The sequence below is a fragment of the Pogoniulus pusillus genome, chromosome 29, assembly GCF_015220805.1.
Source record: "Pogoniulus pusillus isolate bPogPus1 chromosome 29, bPogPus1.pri, whole genome shotgun sequence".
Taxonomy (NCBI): domain Eukaryota; kingdom Metazoa; phylum Chordata; class Aves; order Piciformes; family Lybiidae; genus Pogoniulus; species Pogoniulus pusillus.
The window spans coordinates 16,310,346-16,334,010 of record NC_087292.1 but is presented as its reverse complement, the minus strand read 5'-3'; the positions used below and the strand labels follow the sequence as shown (position 1 = coordinate 16,334,010).

Sequence of the window (23,665 nt, the reverse complement as noted above, 5' to 3'; positions counted from 1 at the left end):
AGGCAGCAATGAGCTCTGCCCTGAGCCTCCTCTGCTGCAGGCTGCACCCCCCCAGCTCCCTCAGCCTCTCCTCACAGGGCTCTGCTCCAGGCCCCTCACCAGCTTCGTTGTCCTTCTCTGGACATGTTTTGATGGCCAGAGTGGTGCTGGGTGCTGGCTGGCCTTGAGCTTAGAGACCACTAGGAACCAGAGCAGCTCTGTGGTTCCATGACTTCACCACCCCCCACCAGAAATCTGCAGGCAGGGAGAGGAAGCAGAGTGCAGGATCTGCCTTACCTGTGCAGCTGCCCTTGTCTCTGGGGAGGTGAGGCAGAGTCCTGGCCCCTCTTGCTGGATCTTCTCCACCCTGCCACCCCCACGCTGGCTTTTATGGCCTTTCTTGTCACTCCTCTGAGTGGAGCCAGGCCACAGCACCTTGCCACACTTTCTGCTGGCTTCCTGTTTTCTCATCATGAGCCTCTGTGGTAAAATTTCCATTACACACTGGACAGGCAGGGCAGCAAAGAGAGATGAGGCAAAGGCACACCAGAAAAGGAAAAAGAAGGGCAAAAAAAAAGCATAAGAAACCCCCCCAAGAAGCAACCAAAACCCCAAAGCTGCTCTTAGTGAGAATGAGAGAGCTCCTGGCTGCTGCTTGAAAGAGAGAGCTGAGGAGGGATGTCCTGTCTGCGGGGGCTGCAGAGCATCCTACAGTGCCTGTGGCTATGAAGCTGCTCTGGGTTCGTCCTGCCCTGGCCCTGAGGGGATGGAGAGGTCCTGTTCACACGTGGTGGGTTGGAAAGGACCTCTGGAGATCATCCAGTCCAGCCCCCTCTGCTAAAGCAAGGCACACACAGCAGCTTGCCCAGGAGAACAATGCCCAGGTGGGGCAGGAAGGGACCTCTGGAGATCATCCAGTCCAGCCCCCTCTGCTAAAGCAGGGCACACACAGCAGCTTGCCCAGGAGCACAATGCCCAGGTGGGGCTGGAAGTGACCTCTGGAGATGATCCAGCCCAACCCCCCTGCTAAAGCAGGGCACACACAGCAGCTTGCCCAGGAGCACAATGCCCAGGTGGGGTTGGAATCTCTGCAGAGAAGGAGACTCCACAACCTCTCTGGGCAGCCTGCTCCAGGGCTCTGCACCCTCACACCAAAGACCCTTTGAAGCACAGAATTGTTTTGGCTGGAAGAGGCATCTGAGGCCACCGAGTCCATCTTTCTCCTCCTGTTCAGATGGAACCTCCTGGGCTCCTGTTTGTGCCCACTGCTCCTTGTGTTGGCACTGGGCACCACTGACAATAGCCTGGCCCCATCCTCTTGCTCCCCACAGCTCCTTCAGCTCATGCTGAGCATTGCTCAGCTCCCCTCTGGGGCTGCTCTTCTGCAGGCTCTCAGCCTTTGCTCCTCACAGAGCTGCTCCAGGCTCCTCAGCAGCTCTGCAGCCTCTGCTGGACTCTCTGCAGCAGTTCTCTGTCTCTCTGGAACTGGGGAGCCCAGAGCTGGGCAAAATACTCCAGATGTGGCTTCATTAGGGCAGAGCAGAGGGGGAGGAGAACCTCCCTTGCCCTGCTGGCCACACTCTTCTTTTATGCACCCTGGGAGACTGCTGAGCCTCTTGGCCACGAGAGCACACTGCTGGCTCTTGGAACAGAGATGAAAGTGCAGTTTTGCAGACGTTTGCTGGGCACTGGGGAACAAGACAGCAGCTGAGAGACTCCTGAAGCCCTGGCAACTGCTTTTCAGGGACTGTGCACTGAGCTTCAAGGCACTTTGTCATTCTGCTGGAGAAGGAGCTCTGTGCAACCAGGGGCAGGGATCTGAAACTGGAGCAGGGCAGATTCAGGCTGGACATCAGGAGGAAGTTCTGCACAGTGAGGATGGTGAAATGCTGGAACAGGTTGCCCTGGGATGTTACTGCACCTCAAAGCAAGGAACCCCACACCCAGCTCTACAGGGGAAGCAGCACACCAGAAATCCTGGGGTCAGTTTTGGGTGCCTCACTCCAAGAAGGACATTGAGAGGCTGGAGTAGGTCCAGAGAAGGGGAAGGAAGGTGGGGAAGGGTCTGGAGAACAGGGCTGGGGAGGAGCAGCTGGGAGTGTTCAGCCTGGAGGAGGCTGAGGGCAAACCTGGATCTCTAAAGCTCTCTGGAAGGAGGCTAGAACCAGGTGGGGGTTGGACTCTTCTGCCAAGGATCAAGCAACAGGACAAGATTAAATGGCCTCTACTTGCCCCAGGGGGGGTTTAGGTCAGACACGAGGAACAATTTCTTCCTCCTGAGGCTTGCCAGGGGCTTGCCAGGTTGCCCAGGGCAGTGTTGGAGTCCCCCTCCCTGGAGGGGTTTCCAAGCCATGGAGCTGTGGTGCTGAGGGCCATGGTTCAGTGGTGCCCTGGCAGTGCTGGGGTAAGGCTTGGATTCTAGCCCCTTAAAAACCTCTTCCAATCAGGATCACTTTACCATGCAGAAGCCTCCCAAAATGCTGCACTGCAAAATCCCAAACGCTGGGAGCTTGAGCTGCTGGCACAGTGCTGGAGCCCAGGTCTTTGCCTGGGCTTTGGAACATCTTCTTCAACTCTGAGAGTCAAAGAATCCTTTCAGTTGGAAGAGACTTCCAAGATCATCCTGTCCAACCCAACACCACCACAGCCATCGGACGCTGTCCCCAAGGGCCACAGACTTCTTGCACATCCCCACGGGCGAGGACTCCACCACCTCCTTGGGCAACCCATTTCAAACCCTGCCCAACCCCTTCCTCTGCTGGCTGCAGGTTTGGAGTTCCTGGGCCGTTGGCTGAAGCCAGACAAAGGCTCTCAGAGGTCTGTTCTATAAATGTCTCTCGACCAAGGACGGCTCCGGGCAGGGCTTGGCGCGAACGCGACTCGAGGCGTGGGCGAAACAGTTTCCAGTGGCACCAGCTAGCCACACGTCAGGTGTGGGCTGTATCAGCTGCTTATCCTCTCAGTGCTCCTCAGACAGAGCTGAAGCCCACCCCATTTTCCACTGAGCCCTGGCAAACCACCCCTGGCAGAGGAGAGGGTTTGAGGGGAGCGCTGCCAGCAGCGAAGTTCCTCTTCCGATCGCGCGCAGAAGTCAACTGTTCGTTGCCGTCGCAGTTGGAGCCTTGCAGAGCTGTGGGCTGGAGCTGCCAGGGCCAGAGAGCTGGGACACATTGCTGCTTGCAGGCCCCACTCCTGCAGTGAGTTGCCAGGTTCTCAGATGAGCAATGGGTTTCAGCACAGCAGTTCTGCCTCCTTCTGTGCTAATGGGAAGCGAGAGAGCAGCAGACTCAGAAGGAGAAGGAGTTCTTTGTTCTGACCTTTGGTCCCTCGCTGCCAGAAGCATTGAAGGGGCTGGAGTGTGGCCAGAAAGGGAGAACAAAGCTGGGGAAGGAGCTGGAGAACAGGAGCAGCTGAAGGAACTGGGATTGTTTAGTCTGCAGAAGAGGAGGCTGAGGGAAGACCTTTTGGCTCTCCTGAAAGGAGGCTGGAGACAAGGTTGGGAGGAGGGTTGGGCTCTTCTCCCAAGGAACAAGTGGTGGAACAAGAGGAACCAGCCTCAAGCTGTGCCAGGGGAGGATCAAACTGAATACTGAGAAGAGTTTCTATGCTGCAAGAGCGATCAGGCATTGGCACAGGCTGCCCAGGGTGGTGAAGGAGTCCCCATGCCTGGAGGTGCTGATGAAACCTGTGGCCATGGCACTTGGGGCCATGGCTTAGTGGCTGTGGTTGGATTGGACTGGATGAGCTCAGAGGACTTTTTCCAGCTGAAGCAACTCTCTGATTCTGTGAATCTGTGCCCTTATTGCTCACCAGGCTGCTTGCCAGTCCCCCACTGCCCGTTGATGGGGCAGGCACCAGCCCTGGAGACAGCTCAGGCAGTGACCTCAGGCTGGCAACACTTTGCCGCTGATCTCTGTTTCGGCCAGGACCAAGCCCATCTGCAGCAGAAAGAGAAAACACAACCTGAAAACTCTCCTCTTGGGTGTTCCTGCCTCGAAATGAGTGTGTGTGAGTGTGTGTGTGTGCTCTTTGATGGTCAAGCAGATGCTGCTCTCAGGGTGTGCAGTTTTGGGTTTTTAACCGCCCTGCTCTATTTTTAGTGGCGAGAGGATGGCGTTCAAGAGCCTCTGCTGCTGGTCAGATCACCACTGCTCTGGGGCAGGAAGTCAAGCAAAGACAGTCTGGGTGCTGTGTTGGGTCTAGGGGGGCTGCTGAGAAGCAGGGATGGGCTGGGACCCTGACTATGGCAAGGGTGGGTGCAGGCGAGGCTGCTGGCACCTTGTGATGGGACAAACTCCAATGGCTTTGGAGGGTCTTTTGGCTGCTTTAATGGGAGAGCTGCAGAGTGGCACTGCCTGTGTGTGAATTTTCCTCCCTCTTCAGAGCTCCAGCAGCATCATGTGTTGGAGGCATTCTGTCAGGCCAAATCTCCTCTCTGTTGGCCCTCTCTTCCAAGGTGTTCCCATCTTCTGTGTGACCATGGCTGGACAACAGAGTCACAGGTCAGAAGGGACCCTCAAAAGTCTTCTTATCCAACCTCCCCCCCACTGCCATCAGCAGGGACAGCTCCAACTGGGTCAGGTTGCTCAGGGTCCCACCAAGTTCAAACTTGAGTGTCTCCAGGGGTGGGGACTCCACCACATCTCTGGACAACCTGGTTCAGAATCTCAGTGTCAAGAACTCTATGTCACAGTCTGGAGCATGCAGCTTCAGGGGCTGGGGCTGGCAGGTACCACTCCACAGCTCAACAAACCACCACATTCACTCTTCCCCCCCCCACTTAAACCCAACAATGCTGTGACCCTTGAGAGGCTTCTTGGGCTGGTGAGAAGCAGCAGCAGCAGAAGGGCTGTGGCCAGCATTGGTGGCTGCGCTGTGATGGAGCTTCATGACCAAAGAGAGCTAAGAGAGCCTCACGGCCAAGATGCAGATCTAAGAGAGGCTTAAATGTGGACCTTGGCCAAGAAACCCCAAAGGAGTTGTTTTATCCTGGGGACAAAAGGGTGGGTTTGTGTTCTGGCTGTCCCCAGGCAGGCTGAGCACGGGCAGGATGGCAGGGGCAGGGCAGGGAGGGTTGCTGCCAGCCTCCCACGCAGTGTTTCCAACAACCTCTTTGCCACCAACCAAAGAAATGCAACCCTGCAGAGCTGGTAATGGTGGGGAGGGGGAGAGGGGCCTGGGGGAGGCTGATGTGGGATCCAAGGTGGTGCTGTTGCCCGGGCATGAGGGAGATGCTGGCAGTGGTGTGGCCAGCAGGAACAAGGAGGTGACAGTCACACTCTACTTGGTGTGGTGAGGACACCTCTCCAGTCTTGGGGCCAGTTTTGAACCCCTCACTCCAAGAAGGACAGCCAGGGGCTGAAGCAGGTCCAGAGGAGGGCAAGGAAGGTGGGGAAGGGTCTGGAGAACAGGGCTGGGGAGGAGGAGCTGGCAGTGTTCAGCCTGGAGCAAAGAAGGCTGAGGGGAGACCTTCTGGCTCTCTGCAAGTCCCTGAAAGGAGGCTGGAGCCAGGTGGGTGTTGGTCTCTTCTTCCTAGGAACAAGCAAGAGGACAAGAGGATAAGAGGGAACAGCCTCGAGTTGTGCTTGGACAGGTTCAGGTTGGATATCAGTTAAAAATTCTTCCCAGAAAGGGTCCTGAGGCATTGCCCTGGAGGCAAACCCTGCTCAAGACCCCCAGCCAGTCCTGTCTCCTTCGAGGCAGCCAACAGCCCTGCTCGCACAGAGTCTGCTAGAGCTCTCAGCACCGAGGATGATGATGGCATTCACTCGTGGGGCTGAGCATGGGCCAGCAAGGCAGCAGCGAGCTCCTCCAGCACCTGCAGCCCCGAGGAAGGACTCTGGCCGCAGCCACGCACCTGGGGGTGCTGCTGTCCCTTGTCGGCAGCGCCGCTCCCTCGGTGCCCCAGCCAAAGCCTCTCGTGTCTGCCTCCATCCTCCCGTGTCTGTGCTTATGAGCTCTCCTTCCACCCACGCAAGCAGCTATTCTTAGCAGGCACTAATCAAGTGGCAGTGCTGGCTCCGAGTGTGGCTTTCAAGCCCAGGGCTCGCTGCTTGCGCCGAGCGCTCGCAGGAACTGGGCTCTCTGTCTCCTTTTAGACTTGAGCTGAGACCTTACACAACGTGCTGCAGAGCAGGAGCAGCTATTTTCAGCTCATCACACCTGAGCCCACACCGAGCTATCAGCAGTTTCTGGCAAGGCTTTGGCAGAACATCCCCCTCCTGGCCCTGCTCTCCTTGCTGCTCCCCTCTGGAGCCGGCTGCGAGCCAGGGGCACCCAGCCCAGGTGGCTTTGCTCCTCTTGGGCTGCCTAGCCCCAGCACAAAGATGTTGGTGCTCTGGATCAGGCTTGGGCAGTTGCTTCATTTGGTGCTCAGCAATGTCTGAAGGGCAAAAGGATGAGGCTGAACTCTTGCCCGTGGTGCCCAGGGACAGGACAAGGGGCACAGACTGGAAGCCAGGAGGTTCCAGCTGAACAGGAGGAGAAACTGCTTTGGTGTGAGGGTGCAGAGCCCTGGAGCAGGCTGCCCAGAGAGGTTGTGGAGTCTCCTTCTCTGGAGAGCTTCCAACCTCACTCTGGCCATTGTGATCAGAGGATGTTAAGGGTTGGAAGGGACCTCCCCAGACAGTCGAGTCATGGGTAAGCTGCTGTGGGTGCATCCCTGTTGGGGTTGCCTGTGCAAACAGCCTCTGGAGGTGCCTTCTAACCCCACCCTGCTAGCATTCTGTATCACAGGAAAGGAAAGCACTCTGTGCTCAGCCACAGCCTCCTCTGACCGAGTCCACATCCCGGGGCTGTCCAGGTCCCCTCCCACCGAGGTTACCCTGACCTGCTAGCAGCCTCCTGAGCACCGTTGCAGGGTCTGCTCCTCACCACGTTTCAAGTAGCTCTGACTCAGCAGCAGCAAGTTGGTGCTGGAGGGAGCTATGCTTCAGCTGGGCTGCTGAACTGAAACAGGCACTTGCTGCTTCCTAATCTGAGCCAGATGTGATCCAAGATGACCTTAAGCCTCCGTGCAGACACAAAGATCTGCCTCTCCCCTGGTACCAGCCCTTCACTTGGATCTAGAGCTCCTGAGTGCCTGGCAGCAAAGGGAGGGCAGTGGGGAATGGGAGTGGTGGCTTTTTCTCTGGCTCACAGCCCTGCTGCAGGTAGACAATCTCAGTTTGAGGGATCATAGAAACATGGGATCAAGGAGGTTGGAAGAGAGCTCCAAGCTCAGCCAGTCCAACCTAGCACCCAGCCCTGCCCAACCAACCAGACCATGGCACTAAGTGCCCCAGCCAGGCTTGGCTGCAACATCTCCAGCCACGGCCACTCCACCACCTCCCTGGGCAGCCCATTCCAATGCCAATCACTCTCTCTGCCAACAACTTCCTCCTCACAGCCAGCCTAGACCTACCCTGGCACAGCTTGAGGCTGTGTCCCCTTGTTCTGTTGCTGGCTGCCTGGCAGCAGAGCCCAACCCCACCTGGCTACAGCCTCCCTTCAGGCAGCTGCAGACAGCAATGAGCTCTGCCCTGAGCCTCCTCTGCTGCAGGCTGCACACCCCCAGCTCCCTCAGCCTCTCCTCACAGGGCTGTGCTCCAGGCCCCTCCCCAGCCTTGCTGCCCTTCTCTCAACACCTTCCACCACCTCAATATCTCTCTTCAATTGAGGAGCCCAGAGCTGGATCTTACCTCAAGCTTTGCAGGGGGCTCTATGCCTCATTGGCCCCTCAGTGCTTTGGTAGCACCAGACATGGCACAGGCTCTTCCCTGACGTGTAAGAGCTTCAGTGCTCACCACCAGGTGCCTGTAACCAGCACAAGGACAGAGCTGTACGAACTGTTCCACGGTGACAGGGTCAGTCTGCTCCTCACCAGCAAGGTCTTGGCCTCCTACCACTGCTCACAGCTTCTTGACAGTGCTAGGTTAATGGCTGGACTTAAGGATCCTCACCTGGGCTCAAGGACCTTCACCTGGACCTGAGGATCTTCACCTGGACCCGAGGATCTTCAAGGTCTCTTTCAACCTACACGATTCTCTGACTGAATCTTCCCTTCCAGGGCAGCAGTCTCAAATGGCTGTGAATCCCAGAATCCTTGCATGGTGAGGTGCTAAAGCAGGGCACCCCCAGCAGCTTGCCCAGCAGGACAATGCCCAGGTGGGGCTGGAATCTCTGCAGAGAAGGAGACTCCACAGCCTCTCTGGGCAGCCTGCTCCAGGGCTCTGCACCCTCACATCAAAGCAGTTTCTCCTCCTGTTCAGATGGAACCTCCTGGCTTCCAGTTTGTGCCCACTGCCCCTTGGCTTGGCCCTGGGCACCACTGACAAGAGTTTGGCCCCATCCAGAGAGAGTCTGGCCCCATTTGAGAGAGTGATTGGCATTGGAATGGGCTGCCCAGGGAGGTGGTGGAGTGGCTGTGGCTGGAGGTGTTGCAGCCAAGCCTGGCTGGGGCACTTAGTGCCATGGTCTGGTTGGTTGGGCAGGGCTGGGTGCTAGGTTGGGCTGGCTGAGCTTGGAGCTCTCTTCCATCCTGGCTGATTCCATGACTGTTTGATTCTATGACTGTATGATTCTATGATCCTCTTGCCCCCCACAGCTCCTTCAGCTCTTGCTGAGCATTGCTCAGCTCCCCTCTGGGGCTGCTCTTCTGCAAGCTCTCAGCCTTTACTCCTCACAGAGCTGCTCCAGGCCCCTCAGCATCTCAGTACCCTCTGCTGGACTCTCCCCAGCAGTTCCCTGTGCCTCTAGAACTGGGGAGCCCAGCCCCAGCCCCATTTTTACCCTCCTGGACAGCCAAGGGGGAGTGACAAAGAGCAGTTTTCTTTCAAGAAAACCAGAGAAAAAAATTTATTTCTTTTCCTTTTATAAAATCTCTGCAATAAGTTATAGAGGCAACCATTTAAATTAAAATAAATTAACTGGGCTCTCTGCTGGGCCAGGGGAGAGCTCTCCACCTGGGCTTCGTGGTTCTCTGAAAAAATAAGCCTTTGATCTCAGGTCTGGGGGTGGGGAAATAGCTCTGCTGGCTGAGGAGGAAGGAGACATCGTCTGCGATGGACAGAGAGGGGTTAAGGTGCGGCGCTGAAGGCTGCCCGGAGCTGGTGGCGGCTCCGCAGGCAGCTAAGTGCTGAGAGCATCTTCGTCGTCGCTCCCGTCGGGAGGAGCGTCCGTGCCGAAGTAGCGATCGCCAAAGTTCCCTGCGGGGAGGCAAAGAGGGAGAGGCATTGGGCAGGAGGCAGCTCTGCAGGCAGCCCCAGGGAGCACAGGATGGGCTGCGCTGGGAGAGGGGTGAAGGTCACCCAGTGCCACCCCCTGCACTCAGCAGGGACATCCTCCCCTGCAGCAGCTTGCTCACAGCCTGCTCCAGCCTCACCTGGAGCAGCTCCAGCCATGGGGCCTCAGCTCCCTCCCTGGGCAACCTGCTGCAGTGCTCCAGCAGCCTCCTGCTGCACAACTTATTCCTCCCCTCCACTCTCAAGCTGCTCTGCTCTCATTCCAAACCACTGCCCTCAGCCTGTCCCTGCAGCCCTTTGGGAGCAGTCCCTCTGCAGCCTGCTTGTAGCCCCTGCAGGTCCTGGCAGGCTGCTCTGAGCTCTGCCTGGAGCCTTCTCTCCTGCAGGCTGCACACCCTCAGCTCCCTCAGCCTGGCCTTGTAGCAGCAAAAAACGTTTGGGTCTGGGTTGCTCAGAGCCTTGTCCAGCCTCACCTTGAATATCTCCAGTCATGGGGCCTCAGCCACCTCCCCTGGGCAACCTCTTGCAGTGTTCCACCACCCTTGTTCCTGACATCCCAGTTAGGAGCACATCCTGCAGCCTGGACTGGCTGCATCAGGTGAGGAATTTAGCTGGATCCAACTGAAGGGAGGGAGGAGTGAGCCTGGGGCTGGTCTCTTCTCCCAGCTAACTAACTGGGGTTGTTTAGTCTGGAGAAGAGGAGGCTGAGGGCAGCCCTCACTGCTCTCTACATGTCCCTAAAAGGAGGCTGGAGCCAGGGTGGGGTTGGGATCTTCTCACATGCAACAGAGTCTCAGAATCACAGAAACATTCAGGTTGGAAAAGCCCCTCAGGATCCCCACGTCCAACCCATAACCCTACTCTACAAGGCTCATCCCAAACCATGTCCCCAAGCAACAAGTGACAGGAGAAGAGGAAACAGCCTCAAGTTGTGCCAGGAGAGGTTCAGGGGGGATATTAGGAAAGCTTCCTTCCTACAAGAGTGGTGAAGGATTGGAACAGGCTGCCCTTGGAGGTGCTGGGGTCAGCATCCCTGCAGGTGTTCAAGAGGAATGTGGATGTGGCACTTGAGGACATGGGTTAAGCTGAAGGTTGGACTTGGTGATCTTAAAGGTCTTTCCCAACATGAATGATTCCATGGGTCTGTTCTATGAGTCTATCCAAGAGCTTGGACAGCTCCAAACCTCAAAAGTGGAGCAGCCTGCAGGTTGTTTTAGCACCTCATGGCCTGGGTGTTCCTGGCACAGCAGAGGTGAGAGAGCAGAAGAGGGTGAGCTCGTTTTGGAAGAGCTTGTTTAAGGTAGCAGCTTAAGGAATGAGGTGGGCACAGGTCTGCTCCAGCTGTACCAGCCCAGCTTCTCCATCTGGGGCTGGAGGAGGCTCAGGGCACGTGGAATGGCTCCTTCTGCCAGCCAGATTTGGCTGCCTGACAGCTCTCAGAGCATGCAGGTTGATCCCCAAATCCACGTGGCAGCAGGACCCAGGTAAAATAAGGCCAGACCTAAGCTGCTGCAGCTAACCAGGGCTTCCCCTCCACCAGGGAGGGAGTCAGAAGAACCCAAAATCCCTGATTCCATTCCCACCCAGACACTCACCAATGCCAGGGATTATCCTGAAGAGGTCATTCACCTTCTTGTCCACAGCTGTGGTGATGATCTTCACCCGGGGGAAGGCATAGGCGACCGAGTGGACGCCCATCTCTGCCATCAGCAGGGACAGCAGGAAGATCTTGTCCTCTGGGACGTCATGATCCTACAGGGGAGGCATGGACACAGCTCGGGGTGAAGGGATCTGATGCAGCTTATGGCCCACGCCTCCAGGGGGCAGCACTCAAGGACCTTCCTGGAGCTGCTTCTCCTCCCTCCTCCTCTGCGGCCAGCTGGGGGCTAACCAAGAGGGGACTTTGTTAGCACCCAGCTGTGGAGTCACCTCAGCAGCAAGGGATAGCTAAACCCAGGCTGTCCCCTGAAGGCTGAAGTCATGATGTCACCCATGACACGGAATCACAGAACCTAAGAGGTTGGAAGGGACCTCCAAAGGTCATCCAGTTCAACCCCCCCTGCCAAGCAGGATCACTCAGGGTAGTTCACACAGAAACAGGTCCAGGTGGGGTTTGAAAGTCTCCAGAGAAGGAGATTGCACAACTTCAATGGGCAGCCTGCTCCAGCCTGCTCCAGGGCTCTGGCACCCTTACAGCAAAGAAGTCTCTCCTCATGTGGAGATGAAACCTTCTCTGTTCCAGTTTGTAGCTGTTGCTCCTTGTCTTCTTGCTGCTGACCACCAAAAAGAGCTTGGCCCCCTCCACCTGCCCCCCACTCCTCAGATATTTGCACACACTGATCAGATCTCCTCTCAGCCTTCTCTCCTCCAAACCAAACAGCCTCAGGGCTCTCAGGCTCCCTCCCCAGGGGAGATGCTCAAGTCCCCAAATCATCCTCACGCCTCTCCGATGGACTCTCTCCATCAGGTCCCCGTTTCTCCAGAACTGGGAGACCCCAAAACTGAACACAGCATTCCAAGTGTGGCCTCACCAGGGCAGAACAGAGGGAAAGAACCTCCCTAGCCCTGCTGGCCACCCTTTTCCTGATACACCCCAGGATGCCATTGGCCAACAAGGGCACACAGCCCAGGCTGTGGTTGGCATCGTAGACATGAGGTGGGAGCAGAGCAGCACCCCCACCTATGCAGGGCCCCCCAGCCTTGGCTCCATACCAGCAGCACCCTCACTGCCATCATGGCAGCTGCTCCTGTGGAGACTGTGCAGTCCATCAGGATGACGTGGTCCTCGCTGATGTCCTTTGGCAGCCGCAGGTAGTGGAGCTGGGCAGGGAGGGAGAGACATCAGCACAACAGCTGCAGGGCAGCAGAGCAACCTGAGCCCTTCTGTGGTAGGTTTAGGGAATCAGCCCCCACCTCCACCACGCCCCCCCCCCCCCCAAAATATCATTTATCAGACCAGCTCAGATGGCTTGGAAGTAAGATAAAGCTCCATTTTATAGCCATTTACAAGTGTGCAGAGAATGGGTTAGGTTGGAAGGGAGCTCAAAGCTCAGCCAGTTCCAACCCCCCTGCCATAGGCAGGGACATCTCCTACTAGAACAGGTTGCTCAAGGCCTCATTCAGCCTGGCCTTGAACACCTCCAGGGAGGTTGTGGAGCACAGAAGCACAGAATGTGATCTTTGATCACATTCTGTGCTTCTGTGCTCCACAACCTCCCTGGGCAACCTGTGCCAGTGTCTCACCACCCTCAACCTGTGCCAGTGTCTCACCACCCTCAACCTGTGCCAGTGTCTCACCACCCTCACTGCAAACAACTTCTTCCTCACATCCAGTTTCAATCTCCCCTCTGCCACTTCAAACCCATTCCTCCTCCTCCTGTCATTCCAAGCCCTTGTCCACAGTCCCTCCCCAACCTTCCTGTAGCCCTCTTCAGATCCTAGAAGGCCACTCCCAAGATCTCCTGGGAGCCTTCTGTTCTCCAGGCTGCAAAGCTCCAACTCTCATAGCCTGTCCTCTGAAGAGAGGTGCTCCAATGTATACCCAACATGTATTTACCCTTATCACAGAATGGCAGGGGCTGGAATACCCAGTTAAGAATCATAGAATCAAGCAGGTTGGAAGAGACTTCCAAGCTCATCCAGTCCAACCTATCACCCAGCCCTAGCCAATCAACTAGACCATGGCACTAAGTGCCTCAGCCAGGCTTCTCTTGAACACCTAACACAGACATCCAACCCTCCCTCCCTGCACAAAGTAAAAGCCCAGAAGGGGCCACCACTTCCCTCCCTTCTCCCCAGAGAGAAAACCCCCAGCAAAGCTCATGTGTGATCTGGAAAGCATTTAACAGAGAGGCAAAGGAGCAGCAAATGAAGCCAGTGCCCAAAAGCCAAGAGAAAGAACTGATTTCTCTGTTGGCTTTTTTGTACCTCTTAGCACACCAAGGAACGACTTTGGCATTGTTGCTCTTCCACAACCACTGCCCTGCTCATCCAGGTTCTTGCACTGAGCTTTCAGGCTTGATTCCTCCTATTGGAATTTTCCAACGAGCCTGAAACTACCACACCTTCTCCTGGAGAGGTGAAGGCTCCTTTGTACACCTCCATCTCTGGGGCACCAGGTGGCTGCCAGCGTGAAGCCAAGGGGCAAACACTCGGAGAGCCAAGCAGCCCCTGTGTGCACAAGCCTGCTGGCAAAGCCCACTTGAGAAGCTTTCAAAGCATCCTCCGAGCACTCACTTCCCACCACCCCCCACCAAGAGCAGCTCTCAGGCTGCTGAAGAGCTCTCCGGAACCACCCGAGATGGCCTCAGCAGCCCAGGGCTGAGCTTTACCTCCGGCTCCCCTGTGTTGCAGTTGGTCTGGATGAGGATGGTGCCGATGCGGACGTCCTTGCAGACCGCTCGCAGCGCCGGCTCCATGGTCTCCCCCGCTCGCAGGATGGACACGCCGGTGATCTGCGCACACAGCCGGGTCAGCGAGGGGCGGGCGGGAGGAGGTGCACAGGGGGAGCAGCAGGGCATGGTGCAGGAGGTGCTCGGGGGAAGCAGTGGGCATGGTGGAGGAGGTGCACAGGGGCAGCAGCAGGGCATGGTGCAGGAGGTGCACAGGGGCAGCAGCAGGGCATGGTGCAGGAGGTGCACAGGGGCAGCAGCAGGGCATGGTGCAGGAGGTGCTCGGGGGAGCAGCAGGGCATGGTGCAGGAGGTGCACAGGGGCAGCAGCAGGGCATGGTGCAGGAGGTGCACAGGGGCAGCAGCAGGGCATGGTGCAGGAGGTGCTCGGGGGAGCAGCAGGGCATGGTGCAGGAGGTGCTCGGGGGAGCAGCAGGGCATGGTGCAGGAGGTGCTCGGGGGAGCAGCAGGGCATGGTGCAGGAGGTGCACAGGGGGAGCAGCAGGGCATGGTGCAGGAGGTGCTCGGGGGAGCAGCAGGGCATGGTGCAGGAGGTGCACAGGGGGAGCAGCAGGGCATGGTGCAGGAGGTGCACAGGGGGAGCAGCAGGGCATGGTGCAGGAGGTGCACAGGGGCAGCAGCAGGGCATGGTGCAGGAGGTGCTCGGGGGAGCAGCAGGGCATGGTGCAGGAGGTGCACAGGGGGAGCAGCAGGGCATGGTGCAGGAGGTGCACAGGGGCAGCAGCAGGGCATGGTGCAGGAGGTGCACAGGGGGAGCAGCAGGGCATGGTGCAGGAGGTGCACAGGGGAAGCAGCAGGGCATGGTGCAGGAGGTGCTCGGGGGAGCAGCAGGGCATGGTGCAGAAGGTGCTCGGGGGAAGCAGTGGGCATGGTGGAAGAGATGCACAGGGGAAGCAGCAGGGCATGGTGGAGGAGGTGCACAGGGGCAGCAGCAGGGCATGGTGCAGGAGGTGCACAGGGGAAGCAGCAGGGCATGGTGCAGGAGGTGCACAGGGGAAGCAGTGGGCATGGTGGAGGAGATGCACAGGGGCAGCAGTGGGCATGGTGGAGGAGATGCACAGGGGCAGCAGTGGGCATGGTGGAGGAGATGCACAGGGGAAGCAGTGGGCACGGTGGAGGAGATGCACAGGGGCAGCAGTGGGCACGGTGGAGGAGATGCACAGGGGCAGCAGTGGGCACGGTGGAGGAGGTGCTAGGGGGCAGCAGGAAGGTATGGAGGAGGAGGTGCTTGGGGGCAGCAGGAAGGTATGGTGGAGGAGGTGCACAGGGGCAGCAGTGGGCATGGTGGAGGAGGTGCTGAGGGGCAGCAGTGGGCATGGTGGAGGAGGTGCTGGGGGGCAGCAGGAAGGCATGGTGGAGGAGGTGCTTCCCACCCCAGCCTGGCACTGGGCCTCAGCAGTGGCAGCATTCCAATGGGCAGCCCTAAAGAACCTCCCTTCCAAGAGGGTTGTGCTGCTGTTCCCAGTCCAGGCGGCCTTCCTCAGTGGCAGGGCAGCAGTGGCACAGTGGCATTGCTGATGGCATCCCCCTGGCCACCAACTTGAAGCTTTTTGACTATGAGGGTGCTGGAGACTGGACCAGGTTGCCCAGAGAGGCTGGGGAGTAGAGGATCTCCAGAGGTCCCTTCCATCTCCTCCTCTGCTGTGATTCTGTGTCCTGCCACATACCCCAGTGGTACAGCTCATCGTACTCAGGGCAGCAGGAACCAAACCCAGGATCACAGATTTCAGGGGTTGGAAGGGACCCAAAGAGCTTGAGTTCAACTCCCCTGCCACAGCAGGACCACACAATCCAGCTCAGGGCACACAGGAACACATCCAGACAGGCCTGGAAAGGCTCCAGAGAAGGAGACTCCACACCTCTCTGGGCAGCCTGTGCCAGGGCTCTGGGACCCTTCCAGGCAAGAAGTTCCCCCTTGTGCTGTGCTGGAACCTCCTGTGCTGCAGCTTCCATCCACTGCTGCTGCTATCCCAGGCAGCAGTGAGCAGAGCCTGTCCCCCCCTCCTGACCCCCAGCCCTCAGATACTGAGAAACATTCTTTAGATCCTCTCTCAGTCTTCTCTCCTCCAGACTAAGCAGCCCCAGGGCCTTCAGCCTCTCCTCAGCAGGCAGTGTTCCAGCCCCCTAATCACCCTCATAGCCCTCCCTTGGCCTCTCTTGAGCAGATCCCTGTCCCTCTTCAACTGGGGAGCCCCAAGAAGCTCAGAGTGTCCTTCCCCTGCACCCAGAGGGCTTCCAGTGGAGTCCCAGGGGGCAGAGCTCAGTTGTAGCTACCTTTAGCTTCCACTTACTTGCTTCCCGCTGTACGTCCTCCCTTCGTAGTCCTGTCCCTGTGGGGTCTGGACAGTGCAGCTCTACAAAAGCCACATGAGAAGCATCAGCAGGGGCTCTGGTGTGGCCCCCAGACCATCCCTGGCACCAAGGAGCCAGCCAACTGCGGGTTGGGCTGGACCATTGGAAACCAAGGCTGGACACAGAGTGGTCACCCAGGGCCACGCCATTGCTCTGTGGCCTGGGGGAGCACTTTAGGGAGGAAAATGTGGCTGAGGAAGGTTGGAGGAGAAGCAAGCACCAGGACTGCCTGGTAGCCATGGGTTAGGAGCTGGAGAGGAACCAGAGCCACAGCCCTGAACCCACCTGGAAGGGGAGCAGGGAGAGTGCATGCTCGATCAGCAGCCGCATCAGCCTCTTGGAGTAGAAAATGAACTCATCTCTGCTGGTCTCCTTGTTTCTAGAGGGGAGGGAAAGCAGCAGAAGCTGTGGATCAACACAGTGGAGATGCTGACAGAGGTCAGGAGTGGCGTGGAGGAGGACAGCTGCCCCTGCCCAGCTCTCAGTGGCTCCTGTGCATGGGGCTAAGCCCAGCTGCTGGTGGCAGCGTTGAGGCGAAAGGCAGCAGGTGGTTGGCAAGGGCACAGAGCACAGCTTCTGTGTGCAGGGTCTGCCTTGCCCTGTGCCCCTGTGGCCAGCACAGACACAGCTGCTGAGCAGGGCCTCTTGGCACAGCACAAGGGGTGAAGCTTTGAACTCAAACAGCGGAGAGAAGGGAGAAATGTTTGACACTGAGGCTGGGGAAAGCCTGGCCCAGGCTGCCCAGAGAGGTGGGAGCTGCCCCAGCCTTGGCACCACTGCAGGGTCAGGTTGCTGTGAGCAACTTGCTCTGGTTGCAGATGTTCCTGAGGACTGTAGGGGGTTGGAGTGGCTGAGCTTGAAAGGTCATTTCCAACTCAAAGCCATTCCATGAGGCTTGCAGCAGCCAAGCCCTGTCCCAGCCCGGGGGCCACGGCGCAGGGGCTTTACCTGATGATGGTGTGCATGCCCCTCACCTGAGGGGTGCTCTTCAGCACACTGAGGGTCTGAGGAAGAGGGTGGCACTGGTGGGCAGAGGCCAGGGCTGCCCTAGAAAAGCAAACACATGGTCAGAAGGTCTCAGGACAAGGCTGCCCAGAGGCTGGAGCACACAGCACATGGCCAGAGCCATCCTCCCAGATGTCATCTCAACACCAAACGCACACCAGGGCCAGCCACTGGCTGGTCCCTCACCGTGGCAAAGGGACCTGCTCCCACAAACATGGCAGGGAGTGAGTGGCCAGTGGAGCCAGGGCACCCTGCAGCTGCTGGGCAGCTGACCTGTGGTTGGCTCATCTTGGTTTTTACTGGTTGGGAACCAAACCCTTCCCCTGCTCGGGAGCGTGGTGGTGGATCCTGGGGCGAGGAGGAGCTGTGGTGGCTGTCTCTGACCTACAAGTGCTAGATGGCACCAGGAAGGGGTGACAGGCAGCCTGGCACGTGGCTCAAAGTGGAGCCAGGCTGTGAGGAGACCACTTCAGAGGGTGCCTGGCCCATGCAGGGGCAATCAGATCCTCACCAAACCGGGAGAGAGCTTCAAGACTTTCCGGCTGGACCGGGCTGGCTCTGTGTGACTCATCCACACAACACCAAACGAGGCTGGAGCTATTCTGGGATGAAGGGAACACCACTGATGGGGAAGTGCACAATGGAGCCCCATTAGTCACCCTGCTCTTTGAGAGCAGCAGTAATGAGATGGAGGTCACATCTCTCTGGGCTCCCAAGAGGCTGGGCAGGATGGGCAAGCAACTTTGTCTGGGAGGAGGGCTGGGGTCCGAAAGCCACACGTCAGATCACACACGTGCCAGTGGCTGCAGCCAGCCAGAGAGCTGCTGGGGAGGAGGAGGGCAAGCAAAGGAAAAGCACTGGGTGAGGAAGGCTTCAGATCAAGCAGAAACCTGCATTAATGCACACAGAGACACACAGGCAGGGCGGAAGACGGAGGAGATGACTGCGCAGGGATGGAGGAGGGCAAAGCTGGAGGCCTCCATCCACGTAGCCATCTCCTGGTCTTGGCTGACCAACACCAAACGAGACATTCCCAAGGCCTGGATGTACTTCAGGGCTCCTTCTTGCTCTTGTCAGCTCTGCCCCTGCGTAGCACCCAAGGGCCCCTGTGCAGGGAGCGCTGCCAAGGGCTGAGGCAGCTGGAGGCCTCATGGACTGTGTGGGAAGGGCTGTCCCACAAGCCTGGCTGGGCTGGGACCAAGCCTAGCCTGCTCCTGCTGCCTGGAGACCCCAATGCCTGCTTGGGACAAGCAGCCCTCGAGGTCCTGGCCTGCTGTCAGCAAACACTCACTCTGTTAGCCACCCCAGCCCACCTTAGGAGCCTTCAGAGATGCTCCTGTGCCAGCAGCTCTGCCCTCACAGTCCCTCCTTCCTTCCTCCTCCTTCTAGACCTGGCCTAGGCTCTGCCTAAATCCCTCCTGGCCCCAGGGATGGGAGGACCTGAGCCCAGTGGTGCCCAGCGACAGCACAGGGGGTAGCTTGAACATGAAAAGTTCCATCTAAGCATGAGGAGCACCTCCTTTAGTTTAAGGGTGATGGAGCACCAGAGCAGGCTGCCCACAGCAGTCAGCATCTCTGCTGACATTCAAAACCCACCCAGACATGCCCCTCTGTGACCTGCTCTAGGTGAGCCTGCTCTGGCAGGGGGTTGGACTGGATGACCTCCAGAGGTCCCTTCCAACCCCTAGCATGCTGTGATCCTGCCTTTAGCAGACACTGCTGTGGGAGGGGAAGGGATCAGCCTCCACTCGTGGCCCCAGCTGGGTGTGCCAAGGTGGCAGACTGCTGTCCCCCAAACTGCAGGAGCCACCCTAGGCACAAATCTGAGCTTGCCTGGGCACCTCTCCCCTCCATCACCACCATGTCTATGCCCTGGGATGGGCAGCCCTGATCCTGGTGCGGTGTCACCCAGCTCCTGCCCCCAGCCACAGATGCTCCCACCTCCTGGGAACACCTCTCCTACACCCTGAGCTGCCAGCAGGGCCCTGGGAAACGCTGTCAGCAGTTTGTCACCGAGCTCTCCACACCTCCTGGTGACACCAGTGCAGGGGCTGGTGGGGCTCAGCGCAGGGACAGGAAGGTCTCTGTCCCTAACAGCCCAAACTCCTCAACGCTGTCCCCATGGTGCTTTCTGGGGGGGGGGATGGGGGGGACTGCAGGTCTCACTTTTTGGGGTGGGGATAAAGATTCTCTTTCAAGTTGTCCCACCCCAGTTTGGTGCAGAGAGCCCCAGCAGAGCAGGAGCCCAGGAGCTGTCTGCCCTGGGCTGGGTTAGTAGCGCAGCTCACACGGCGTTAGGTCACCCCCAGGGCACTGCCCTCAGTGGTTGTCTCCTTACATATCCCAGCGCAGCTTCCTCTGGTCACCAAGGGATGTTCAGGGGAGACAAGACAGGAAACACCAGAGTTTAAGGGCAGAGGGACAAACGTGACATGAAACAGAGGAGAAAGCACTGTCATTAGTCAAAGAGGGGTGCAAAAGAAGCCCTCACTGGTCCTCGGGAAAAGAAGGCTCCAGGGAGACCTTAGAGCAGCCTTCCAGTAGCTGAAGAGGGCTACAGGAGAGGCTGGCAGGGACTTCTGCCAAGGGCTGAGAGTGATAGGAGGAAAGGCAATGGGTTGAAGCTGGAGCAGGGAGGACTGAGGCTGGAGATGAGGAAGAAATTCTTTCCAGTGAGGGTGGGGAGACACTGGCACAGCTTGCCCAGGGAGGCTGCGGATGCCCCTGCCCTGGAGGTGTTCAAGGCCAAGTTGGATGATCAGCTTGAGCTGGTGGGAGGTGTCCCTGGCCATGGCAGGGGGTTGGAACTGGCTGAGCTTTAAGGTCCCTTCCAACCCACTGTGTGCAGTCTGTGGCTGCTGGACCTGCCCAGTGCCCAGGCCATCGCCGTGCAGGCTCCAGCGCCTCTCTCTCAGCGACCAAGCTGGTCTCCATGGCACCAGCTCCATCTGCTTTCACCACCCTGGAGGCACAGCAGGGATGCTGTCCCATCCCTGTGTCCAAGGTGACACCACACTGCAACAGCAGCTGCAGCTCTGGGAGCCCAGAGGGCAATGCCTATCCCTCAGGCAGGGCTCAGCAAGCGCTGGCGCTCAAGCCCAAGCTTCACCTAACCTCCACAAGCAAGCAGCTTGTGGGCTCACAGAGGTGCCCACCTCCCTGCAGACTGGAGCCAGCCTCTGCTTAAGCCTCTCAGAGCCCAGAAAGCCAAGAGCACTGGGAGAAGCCTGACCCTGAGCTGAACATCACCGCTCACTCGCTTCCCTCCTCCAGGGCATCACCATCCCTTAGGGAGGGAGCTGCGGGGAGAAGAGCTCAGCCTCCACCGGGAGGGATGGAGGGAGCAGGTCCCTGTCACCACAACCCACAGGGTGACAGCAATGAGAGCAATGTTCCCTGTCCCTCTCCAGTCAGCCAGGAGGCCAGCAGCACAGCAAGACAACTTTGGAAACTTATTTCCCCCCCCACAACAAAAGCTTTAAAGGAGGGGGAAAAAAAACCCCAACCACAAAGGAAAGGAAAGGAGAAGAAAGAAAGAGAAAGAGAGAGAGAGAAAGAGGTGACCATCTCCCAGGAAGGCTGCAGGGATCATCCTCAGCCCTTTGTTGAGCATGCTATCAAGCAGGAAGCAGACAGGAGACATCCAGCTACAAAGGAGCTGCTGCAGTCCAGGCATTTCAAACGCACCCAGCAGCTGCCTTTCAAGGCTGTGTCAAACGAGGGCTATCAAACCCCAGCCACGGGCTGATATTGAAAGACACAACTGGCAAAGGCCATGCCAAGCTGATGGAGACTTGGGCTGGGGTGGGGAATGTTGATTGGTGAAGGGAATTCAGCCCTACAAGAGCTCTGACCAGCTCCAAGAGCTGGGCTGGCTGCTGAAGTAGTGTGGTAGAAGGGAGGGAGAACATGATGGAGACTGGAGATGAGGAAGAAAGTCTTGACAGTGAGGGTGGGGAGACACTGGCACAGGGCTGCCCAGGGGGGTTGTGGCTGTCCCCTCCCTGGAGGTGTTCAAAGCCAGGCTGGATGAGCAACCTGTTCTAGTGGGAGGTGTCCCTGCCTATGGCAGGGGTTGGAACTGGATGATCCTCAAGGTCCCTTCCAACCTAAACCATTCTATGAATCTATGAGGCCTTGAGCTAGTGGAAGACATCCTTGCCCATGGCAGGGGTTGGAACTGGATGATCCTCAAGGCCCCTTCCAACCCAAAGCATTCTCTGAATCTATGAGGAGGCTGAGCTGGGAGCCCCATGCCACATGGGACTGCTGATCCAGCTCCAGCTGCTGGGCTCCACAAGCTCACCCAGGAGCTCCAGGATGCAATTACATCTCCAACACATGCATGGATAAGCGTGTGGGAACCTGGACAAGAAACATCCCAACCTCAAGGTGTGACCTGAGTGTCTGCAGAAGGCAGCAGTGATGCTCCTCAGCAGCCAGCTGATACAGGAGGACAACAAGCCTGGCCAACCTGGAGCACAAGGAGCAGGGGCCAGGTCTAAGCATCCAGGTTTTATTCTACCAGCCACAAAGGGCCTCACTGCATCCCCATGGCTGCCAAAAGGCAATGAGATCAAACCCACAGCTGTGCCATTCAGGTGGAGCCATTCCAGACAGCAGGATGAGGAACTGGTTTAGCTGACAAGCCTCAAGCACATCTCACTTGGCACAGGTCTCCTCACCCACCTCGCTCCTCTGGTGAGCATGGAGCTGCAGAGGAGCTGCTGGGAAACCACAGCAGCAGGAAAAGCTGCTGGGAATCCAGGAGTGTCAACAGGAATAGCTGTCCAGGCTTCCTGGCAAAAGGATAAATGGAAACCAGGAGAAGAGCAAAACTCCTGGGGCTGTGCTTATCCCAGAGCTTTCTGCAGGTCAGGGCTGCCTTCCTCTCAGGAACCCACTGAGGCTTTCTTAAGGTGTTACTAAACATCTCAGTTGTCAGCTGCACAAAAACGTCAACTTCACCTTGCTCTAGAGGCACAGGGAACTGCTGGAGAGAGTCCAGCAGAGGGTGCTGAGATGCTGCAGGGCCTGGAGCAGCTCTGTGAGGAGCAAAGGCTGAGAGCCCTGGGGCTGAGAGCCTGCAGAAGAGCAGCCCCAGAGGGGAGCTGAGCAATGCTCAGCAGGAGCTAAAGGAGCTGTGGGGGGCAAGAGGCTGGGGCCAGGCTCTTGTCAGTGGTGCCCAGGGACAGGCCAAAGGGCAGAGGGAACAAATTGGAAGCCAGGAGGTTCCCTGAGGAGGAACTTGTTTGGTGTGAGGGTGCAGAGCCCTGGAGCAGGCTGCTCAGAGAGGCTGTGGAGTCTCCTTGTGTGCAGAGCTTCCAACCTGCCCTGGGCATTGTGCTGCTGGGCAAGCTGCTGTGGGTGCCCTGCTTTAGCAGGGTGGATGTTGGACTGGATGCCCTCCAGAGGTCCCTTCCAACCCCACCATGCTGGAATTCTGGGATCACCTGTACTGACTCCCACTTGGATCAAAGAGGAGAACCACCAGAGGGAAAGGAACTCTCCCTGTGTCTGCACACAGATCTGCACACACACACTGCTCTTCTAGCTGGCATTAGTCCTGCCTCTTTTTACCACCAGTCTTCTCTCCATGCCAAAGACCTCCCCACCTGGACTTGCAGACACAGCAGGAAGCTTTCTCAGGCCCTCTGGTGCTAAAGCAGCACAGAAATGCAGTTAGATCTCCTGTTGCTTAGCCTAGGACAGGAGTGGCTTCAGCAGAAGCACATCAGGAGCAGCTTCCTCCTGCTCAGCTCAGGTGTTTTAACAGCTTGCCCTGTGCTGAAGGCAAGTTTTAAAGTGAGCTGAGTTAAAAGCATGCCCAGACTAAGACCAGGCTGCCCAGGGAGGTGGTGGAGTGCCCATCCTTGGAGCTGTTCATGCTATGTGTGGCTATGGCACTTGGGGACATGGCCATGTAGGTGATGGGTTGATGGTTGGACTTGATCCTAGAGATCTCTTCCCACCAAAACAACTCTAAGCAACAGTGGAAGTCTAACTGCAGACCCATCTGCAGCACTGCAGCCCCTCTGCTGCCTACCAGCCCCCCTGGAACTGAGCTGGCTGACTGATGGAAGGCAGAGAGCTCAAGTCCCATCTACACCTATGTGTTGGAGGTCAAATGAGTCAACACACACTTGGCAGCAGCCACCTGCAGGTACTGAGGAACTCCAGATCCTAGGGATCAGGCACTTTCCTAGCCCCCAAGGAGCTGCTGTGTAGACTTTAGACACTGCAGGAGGCTGGGGAGCTCTCACCAGGCTGGATCTGCTCTGCTCCTCTCAGGTGCCATCGGGCACAGGCAGGGAACCAGGGCTGCCACCAGCCTGCAGCTGCTTTGGTTCATCTAAGAACTGCTGTGCAATGATGTTTAATCACCAGGGGTGCAGAGGGGCTCTGAGCAGCTTTTTGGCGTGGAGGCTGAAGGGAAACAAAAGGGAGAGTTGGCATTGCTCAGCCTGGAGAGGAGATAGCTCCAGGGAGACCTTCTGGTGGCCTTGCAGCGCTTCAAGGGGTCCAGCAGAAAGCTGGGGACAGACTTGTGAGCAGGCACTGTTGGGACAGGGCAAGGGGGTGTGGTTTGAACTCAAAGAGGGAGAGAAGGGAGAAATGTTTGACCCTGAGGCTGGGGAGAGCCTGGCCCAGGCTGCCCAGAGGGGTGGGAGCTACCCCAGCCCTGGTACCACTGCAG

At 57.8% G+C, this 23,665-nt stretch overlaps 1 protein-coding gene across 2 annotated transcripts in view; it reads right to left on the bottom strand.

Moving 5' to 3' along the window:
* Positions 1 to 8,784: 8,784 nt before the first annotated feature.
* The window catches only part of UCKL1 (uridine-cytidine kinase 1 like 1), a 33,652-nt gene continuing 18,771 nt past the window's right edge, over positions 8,785 to 23,665 (bottom strand). The window contains exons 8-15 of one of the 2 annotated variants that reach the window (XM_064167530.1): positions 19,307 to 19,326; positions 16,912 to 17,010; positions 16,249 to 16,342; positions 15,903 to 15,965; positions 13,532 to 13,654; positions 11,913 to 12,020; positions 10,796 to 10,952; positions 8,785 to 9,164 (exon numbers count right to left, since the gene is read on the bottom strand). In XM_064167530.1, coding sequence (XP_064023600.1) covers positions 9,088 to 9,164; positions 10,796 to 10,952; positions 11,913 to 12,020; positions 13,532 to 13,654; positions 15,903 to 15,965; positions 16,249 to 16,342; positions 16,912 to 17,010; positions 19,307 to 19,326 — 741 coding nt within the window. In that variant the 3' untranslated portion in view covers positions 8,785 to 9,087. The remainder of the gene's footprint in view (positions 9,165 to 10,795; positions 10,953 to 11,912; positions 12,021 to 13,531; positions 13,655 to 15,902; positions 15,966 to 16,248; positions 16,343 to 16,911; positions 17,011 to 19,306; positions 19,327 to 23,665) is intronic. The other variant, XM_064167529.1, reaches the window with a different exon arrangement.